At 45.4% G+C, this 8,912-nt stretch overlaps 1 protein-coding gene across 1 annotated transcript; it reads right to left on the bottom strand.

The window, feature by feature from the left end:
- Positions 1-5,481: 5,481 nt before the first annotated feature.
- LOC147632950 (uncharacterized) lies at positions 5,482-6,996 on the bottom strand. Its single transcript, XM_086806822.1, has 4 exons — positions 6,871-6,996; positions 5,995-6,237; positions 5,728-5,889; positions 5,482-5,628 (listed from the first exon to the last, which is right to left on the bottom strand). The coding sequence occupies exons 1-4, from the start codon at positions 6,994-6,996 to the stop codon at positions 5,482-5,484; spliced, it is 678 nt and encodes a 225-aa protein (XP_086662948.1).
- Between the last annotated feature and the right edge of the window lie 1,916 nt (positions 6,997-8,912).

Below are 8,912 nucleotides of genomic sequence, written 5' to 3'. Positions count from 1 at the left end.
TGGAACCACCTGATAAAGACCTCTTCTGTTGGTGGCTTCCCATAAAATAGAAGAAGAGCCCACATGTAAGGGCTTTGTGTATACCAAAGAGAGTTTTTCCTATCTTTGCCAGTTTTGAATACGTTCTTACCTTCTTTGATCCTGGAGGCCATCCTACCCACCTTCTAGTAGACACCTTTTGAAGCAAAGCTCTAACAGGCTATGGTATGCTCCCGTGGGCTGTTATGTCAGCGTAGGTTTGCTTGCTCCCGCCTTCCATTTCAACCGTGAAGAGACAATCACCGTCAATTGGCGCTCTTCGCCTTTTCAGGGGCCTGGCCCTTCCATCGCCACTCGTGGTGTCCTCCACTGCAGAAGGGTACCTTCTAACCCTAAAATTTTGCAGAAATTTTCCCGCCCAATTCAAATTCTCACAGCATCCTCGTCAGTCGCTCAACTTTTCTAAAAGTTAAAAATATTTTCTATGCTTGCGCGAGACGCGCTTCGTCGTGAATCGCGATCCGATAATGTTTGTCAGTTCCATGAAGAGTACCGAGTTCGTGTAGACGTGGAACAGAGATCCCTCACAGAGATCCCTCCCCCGATTAAGTAATTAGTCATCTTTTCGACGTCGACGGGCTTCTTAGTCGGTGCTCATCTATAAATGGGGCTAACTGCGCTCAGCGTTTCTCACTCGCAAACATCATGTCTCGCGTTCCCGTCATTCCGCTCCTAGGCCTCATGGTGCTCAGTTGCGTTGATGCTGCCGCCGCCCTGGCCGCAGGAGGTAAGACTCTCATCAGTACCCACTCGCTGGCTTGATGGATCTTGTCGTGTGCGCTCTTAATTCTAGGCTGTCTAGTTAGAGCAAGACTCCTCTTTTGCTCATTCGACGCTGGGGTGGACAGGTGACGATGATGCAGCTGGAAGAACAGCCCAGACGTAGGTACTTTTATCTCCTTGCCACAGTCAATCAAGGCCTCATATATATTATGCTAGGTTAACAAGTCACAAATTTTTACTTTCAAGCGAGAGTTCGTCGAAGCTCTCAATGTGCACCCGAGCTTTGTAATAATTTGCGAACCATCGAAATAATAATTAGCCACACAGCCTGCACATTAATACTCACAAACATATCATCAAGGCTATGGTACGTAAAGTCACAGGAGAATATTGAGATCGATATGATGTTAGCCATCGGTACGTGCCCTAAATTTGCATGGACATACAAATGATAGCATGGTTTTGATGCAAAAGTTTTGCCTATCATCTCATCTTGGCTCCTCCCTAATGGAGCTTAATGCTTATATTTTCAAAGTGGATTCCACTTAAGCTATTTCTTAGCTCAATGCAATAAGATAAAAGCCTTATAGGCTATCATCTCATCTTGGCTCCTCCCTAATGGAGCTTAATGCTTATATTTTCAGAGTGGATTCCACTTAAGCTATTCCTTAGCTCAATGCAATAAGATCAAAGCCTTATGGGCTTCAAAATCATGAAAATCACCAAGAAACCAAGGTTTTTTCCTTCTAAGATATGACAATAGATTGCCCTAATATAAATAAACTTCAAATCAAAATCAAAAGCAATAAAACTAACATATCCAAGGCTCCAAAATCATATGTTTTTTAAAGTGCGCCTTCCTAATCAATACCAGGCAATATTGGGTGATCCCATTAGCTTGGAATGGATGGATGGACGAAGCTAAGCCCTAGGTCAGTCCTTGGCTATGGCACTAAATATGTTCAAGGTAAGAGCTTACCTTAGCCTTGCCGAAGCATATCATTAGGTCTTGCCTTAGAGCTACAAATGCAACTTCCCTATGTGGGTGCGTTATATCATTCTCATAACCCAGTGGTTGCATCATGTATACTTCTTCTTAAAAATCACCATGCAAGAAAGCACTATTTACATCCATCTGATGGAAGACCAACCCTTTGCTATAACCATAGCAATGAGGGTGGTTGCAAGGTGAGGGTACTAACTTTCATTCACACTCTCTGAAAATAGGACATCGACGCAACGAGTGAAACTCTCGGGCGGAGTATCTCGATCGAGATATCACCATAAAAAAAAAATGGCATGTCCCTCTCGAGCCAAAATCCCTATATCTCAATCGAGATATCAATAACCGCCACACAGTAGGTTCAGAAGGGAAGTCACCATCCATGTCACTAATACATGTCACCGCCAAATCGCTATCTCGATCGAGATATGTAGGCCACTCGGATCCACGTCAATGCCACAATGGATCCCCCTCAACTTGCCCACTTGGATGTACATTCAGCATTATCAGTAATGTCGTCTCCACCGTCCACATATCTCGAATGAGATGTTGAAATGCAACCTCGACCATTGACGTATCTTGATCGAGATATGGAGATGTGATCTCATCCATTCATATATCTCGATCGAGATACCAAAATGCAATCAAAGCCGTAGAAATATCTCGATCGAGATAAGCTCATATAATCCGAGCCATCCATTAACCTCCATTCCGAGAAGCGATCCCAGCCGTTGACATATCTCGATCGAGATATATAGTTAAATCGGGACCGTCCAATGTATCTCGATCGAGATACGTAGTCAAAATTAAAACACCATCCATTTATCTCGATCGAGATACCTACGGCAAATCGAAGCTGTTTATTTAACTAACCCTAAAATCAAGCAAACATCGGGGCCGTTTGTTTCGCCAACCCTAAAACCACGCATACATCCGGGTCGTTCATCTTGCAAACCCTAAAATGTATGCCACCGAACCTCGATCAAGATTATAAAACCACTAAGTTTTTTCCCCCTCATTCTCTCACGTCGTTTTCACTCTCTTTTAAGCGTAATTAGTGGGCTTTGAATCCATCATTAGTGGTGTTTTAAAGCTTAATTAGTGCTAGATTAGTATTTTCTTATAGCTTCATTAGTGCTAGATCAGTGGTGTTTTAGAGCTTCATTAGTGCTAGATTAGTATTCTCTTAGCAAGTGCTAAGCATTGGACCTTTCACATTGCCTGCTCGTCTGTGTTAGGCTTAGGGTCTAGCATGGAGTCACGTGAGGAGGGCCAGGAGAAGGACCGCTCGTTTATTGTGGACCTCATGCAGAGATAGACCGTGAGTTAGCGACTATCCGTATGAGTGCTAGAGACACACCATCTACATTACATATTGTGTCGGACTTGGAGGCGATGCTCTCATCCCTTCGTAGCCTTCACGATGTTGTTTATGTAGATGAGTGGATAGCACATCACCATATTGCTCCAGTATCGCAAGGTGTGTAAGCTTGGTCCTGTTAGGGATGGAGTATACTTGGACTTTTTCCTTGATAGCCGTGGGATACGGGGCCTGGGGCAAGGAAGCCCCTTGCTATTTCGTATTGTTCGCATCCTCGTATGGCGGCACATATCTATAAATAGTTGATATGTTGTTGCATATGGGAGGATGCCGAACAACCGCAAGATCCCCATCTACTTTGCAAAGCAGATATATGCAGAGTTTATGCTAGGGGAGCAAGCTGACTACACCACCCATTGGCCCGGCGGTGGCAGTGCTGGTCGAGGTCATCTCTAGGACCAGGGGAGGCGGCCTCCACCAGCTCTTCGTGTAGTTGCTACTACAAATCCTCCGTTACTGTCGAGGCACTAGGCGCTCAGGTGGGGATCGACATGCGGAGTACCACTGAGAGCATCCAGCACATGGTGCAATTGTTTTCACGATCAATACTGACAGATGTCAAGGTATTTATACATATACATTGGGTTGATTGTGTCATGTAGGGTCCCATATCTACGAGTGAGAGACTCACACAAGAGTTGCTAGAGGTGAGAGCAGAGATCAATCACCTTAAAGTAGCATTGCAGATGGCAAAGGTAGCCACTACAGAGGCGCACCATGCGAGAGAGATTGACATCCACATGGTAGGTCTCTCTTGTATGTAAAAGAGTTATAATTAAGGTCTAAAGTTATAAATTTCTTTAAGTAATACCTAATTAGACAGACTAATTAATTTTTTGTATGCTTTACTTTTTGAGTAGGCCAAGACTGAGGTAGAGAGTGCTAGACCTGAGGCTGAGTAGCATATGATCATGTAGAGGATTGCGCAGAACAAGGCAGAGCAGTTGATCTTGCATGTTCGGGAGTTCCGTAGGTCTTCTGATGCGACAATTCCCTCCTTGCCCTTGTATCCACGGCATGTTATTATAGAGGTTTTAGCGACCTTTTCACCTCAGGATGCACCACCCTTTCTCCGCGACTCCTGCTGCGCTCTATGCCTTGAGGACATCAACAATACTGGTGGATATGCTCTGAGATGTGGATATGTGTCCTACAACACCCAGGAACCAGTACATTTCTGAGCATGTCCCTCTTGGCGAGCAAGAGTCGACCTAGCAAGCATACAAAGTTCTCTGCATTGACAATCTTCACCCAGGCTTCGCTCGAGTCGTTGCTAGGACTGGTACGCCTCTTGATTTTACATCAGCTATAGTGACTTAGGACTCAATGCCGTTGATGACAGAGATTAGAAGCCTGAGGTGCCTCTAGAGATTGAGTAAAGTGCACATGAGTTTGATGGATACCAGAGAGTCCTTCAGGAGAGTCGGCTCACAGCACGCGAGTGTGTGCGTGGTGCTAGTCCCAGTGTCACATCAGGTGATGGTACTGGCAGCAGTGCTACTTCACATGAGCAGTGTGTCCTTGCTTCGATGGTGACCAAACTTTGCTAGTATGTGGGGGGGGACACCCCCCCATGCTCGCAAACTTTGGTCGTCCCACCAAACGATGTTTAGGTTATCAATTAGCACCGAGAGTGGATTTTTCAAGTCTCTTAGTGCTCAAGAGGCCATGGCCAGGTTGAAAGGTACGTAGTGTACGGTACGCTATCAGTAGGTACGGAACGTACTTCTGTACAGAACAAATTTTAAGGTACGTAAACAGTACGTACCATTTGTAAACAGTCCTAGAAACCTGAATATTTTGTAGACATAGCAACCAAAATACTTAAAATAAAGGCTGAACCTCATTACTTAAAGTTTAAATCCAATTATCAGTTACCAAGCCCATTACACAATACCTCATGTCAACAGTCATAGTGATATAAGCAAGAACCATGAAAGTCATAGATGATAAAAGAGAGTACAAATATCATGTCTATAGCACATGTCCTGGTGGTCCACAAGTGCAAAAAGCAAAACAATGAAACACTACAGTTGTCTAGACTCTAGAGTCTAGACGCAAGAGTCTCAAATCTCATCATCAGATGAAGATGATGAATCTTCTGAAGAGAGCATGCCTCCATCATTGATACCATTGCCCTCTTCATCCCTCAGCAGAGCAACAAGCTCCAGTGCATCCTCGTCATGTGCCTCGGGAATCTGAGTGTGAATGAGTACGACAGTCTCATTTGCACGCCTCTACTGGGTGCAACGAACTGGAAGCTTTCCCTGCGAATGCTCTCTCGTCTTGTAGAGTCTGGATCTGGAGCTGCCTGGCGTAGAGGAATGCTGAGAGATCATGCACATGAGCAGGTCACACAACGATCCACGCTCTCAAGCTCTCTATGTAAAGCTCTCAAAATCTCATCTTGCTCATCTCTAATCTGCCGATCCACAAGCTCCGGGCTGGGTTCATCTACCAATTTGAGTAGTGTTGGATCAACCTGTTTAAACATGCCACAAATTGCATATTGGATATTCATTGAACTAGAAAAATATTTTCTACTTCTAAGTTCTTCTTGAGTCCAAATTCCAATTTATACCTGCTTCGGTGACCCCAAAGCATGGTAGCTTCGCACAAGCCTCATGTTAGCTCTGCAGTACACCAACTTCTCTAATTGAGAAGTACTAAGGCGATTCCGAATCTTGGTGTGTATAAGAGAGTATGAGCTCCAGTTCCGCTCACATGCTCCAGCTGAGCAATCCTGTGCAAAAATGAGTGCAATGCGAGCAAATTTGTAAATCTTTTAATGCTAAAACATCAAGCTTCACTTCCGAAGACTATACTTTAGAGATTAATTACAAGTTACCTGAGATAGAACACGAAGAGCAAAGCGTGAAAGGTTTGGAAGACCAACCCTTCCATAAGAGTGCCACCATGTCAAAGGGAATTTCATGGCTTCCTTCCTCAATGACACAGGTCTCGCAAATGAAGCACCAATACCACTCATGTAAGTGGTGAACTCTCTATCGATCTGAAGTTGCTCCTCCTCTGAGAACATCCTCTGAGAACATGTAAGTGGTGAACTCTCTATCGATCTGAAGTTTCTCCTCTGAGAACATCCTTCCAACATACTCTAACTGCTTCATGCTCAAAGCAGTATTATTCCATAGCTCTGGCAACCTGTAGAGAGGATGGAGCATGGCAGCCATCGCATGGATGGGACAGCTCATGAATGTCCACCGTTTGTCTACAATGTCCAAGATCTCACCTCGGCTGAAAATGAGAGATTGAAAATACATGTCTTAGGTTATAGTGCTAAGTGTACACATGTCAGTCCTGACATGTCATGAGAATCGAGAATCGAGAAGTCATAAAAATCAAAGAAAGAGGAAGAAATTAGAACTATTGCTTACCGTTGAGCAATCATCATGGAGCACTGAGCAACATGGTCTTTCATTTGCATAAACAAATGAAAGACCAGCCCCAAAGTTGAGCCCTCCATGTCTGTAAGCCGGAGAAAACATACACGGGCTTAAGTGCAACTGAAAGGCTATGAACTTGCTGCCAAAAATCATCATCCAGGATCCGCCTCTGCAAGTATTTTTTGTACGCTCATCATCTGAATGATGCATCTGTCTCGCCACCTTGGACCCACAACTGTTGATGATAGTGAATCTCTTATCTTGTAGAGCCTATCCAAGACCAAGAATATGTAGGCAAACCTGGTCTTGGAGGGTCTCACCATATCCAAAGGGCTATAGCTCTGAAAGATGGCAAGAGCCTGATGCTTCTTGCGGAAGAAGGTGGTGATCTTTACAGCATCTGCAACAATGGGCTGCACCCAAACAAGCTTCCCGATGTCTTCCATAAGTAAATAAAGACAATGGGCAGCACATGGAGTCCACACTATATGTGGAAACTCTGCCTCGACCATTTGACCCATTGCCTTGCAGTTAGAGGCGTTGTCGGTCACCACCTGCACAACATTGTCCTCCCCAACCTCAAGGATAGCCTATCGAATGTGGCCATAAATGAACTCCCCTGTGATCCTGTCTCCTGCTCTCCCTGCATCCACGACACGCAAGAAATAGTTGCCCAAGCAAGATGACACAAGGATATTGATTATGTGCCTCTTGCGAATGTTTGCCCACCCATCTGAAATAATAGTGCATCCAAACTCCTGCCAACTTGCTTTCATAGGAGTGAGCGCCTTGTCTATCAAGGCCTTCTGCTCATCCAACATGGATGTACACATCTTCGTATACTCAAGACCTGTCCACATCTCAGTAGGCCCTACGTGCGCAATTGCTTTCACCATTCTTTTCCATTGGTCTGTCCTTAACACATTGAAGGATATATTACAGTCAATAAGAGTACGACAAATCTCCATTTCTGCCACCCTTTGTCGCTCCTTTACCCAAGCTTGTGATGAGATACAAGAACGCAGAGTGGATTGCTTTGATGCCTCCCCTCCTGTACCTCTCGCATCTTGTGGTAGAAGGTCCTCATCATCGGCAATACGTGCCCTCTTCCTACCTGTGGTGGATTGGGCTGAAGCCAAAAGACTTTCACCCTCATCTAGTGTACCTGAACATGTAACATCTCCAATAAAAGCATCATGGAGAGCATCTTGCGTACTTTCACCACCTCTAACACTGCTTGCACCACCCATTGCAGGACAATTCTCCGCAATCAATTGGTCCCTCACAGCTTGTGGTATTTTATCACATGGACCACATTGATTGGTGCACCCGACCGATACCTGTCATGTGCTTGATGATGCGAGTTATGGTGCTAGTGTACTGCTCCCCGCAATACTTGCATGCCCATAGCCGAGTACCTGACCCTTGCTGAGAAGGGGTATTAACAACCCTCAGGACATTGGTGTGGATTGCCCAGTTCGGGTTAGTCTTGCGCGGCATGATGAAGTCTGGGCAGGAGAGAGAGCGAAGAAATTTGCTCTGCAAAGTTTTGCAGGTACACACAGGGGACACGATTTTGCAAGTACACACAAAATGCCCAAATTTTGGACGCTTATCTACAATCGCATGTTCGTCACACACGCACCTCACCACACGCCACACATTTTTTATTTTTTTAAATGATTCCGTACGGATCCGTACAGTACGGTACTGTACCGTACCATACGGCTGTACCGTATTCTACGGATCCGTACGTACGTACGGCAGCAACCTTGGGCCATGGTAAATCCCGCTCTTCCCCATGCCATCGTACCCAAACATGCTCCGATGGTGGCGAAACTTTGCGTGCATGTGGGGCGAGACCCCACCCACATGCTCGCAAAGTTTGGTCACCATTGGAGCATGTTTAGGTTATCAATTAGAACCCGTTGTGGATTTTTCAAGTCTTTTAGAGCTTGAGAGGCCATGGAAAATCCCGCTTTGCCCCATGCCATCGTACCCACACATGCTTTGATGGTGACCAAACTTTGGGAGCATGTGGGGGGGTCTGCCCACCAGTGCGAATTTTTCAAGTCTCTTAGTACTCGACAGGCCATGGAAAATCCCGCTCTGCCCCATGCCATCATACCCACACATGCTCCGATGGTGACCAAACTTTGGGAGCATATGGGGGGGGGGATTTGGTCACCATCGGAGCGTGTGTGGGTACGATGGCATGGGGCAGAGCGGGATTTTCCATGGCCTCTCGAGCACTAAGAGACTTGAAAAATCCACATTGGGTACTAATTGATAACCCAAACATCGTCCAATGGTGACCAAACTTTGCGAGCATGTGGGGGGGTCCAATAATATTAGCTCTTGT

The sequence above is a fragment of the Cibotium barometz genome, chromosome 12 (genome assembly GCF_041138505.1).
Source record: "Cibotium barometz isolate CiBa-2024 chromosome 12, ASM4113850v1, whole genome shotgun sequence".
Classification (NCBI taxonomy): Eukaryota; Viridiplantae; Streptophyta; class Polypodiopsida; order Cyatheales; family Cibotiaceae; genus Cibotium; species Cibotium barometz.
This window is presented reverse-complemented; position numbering and strand designations above follow the sequence as displayed.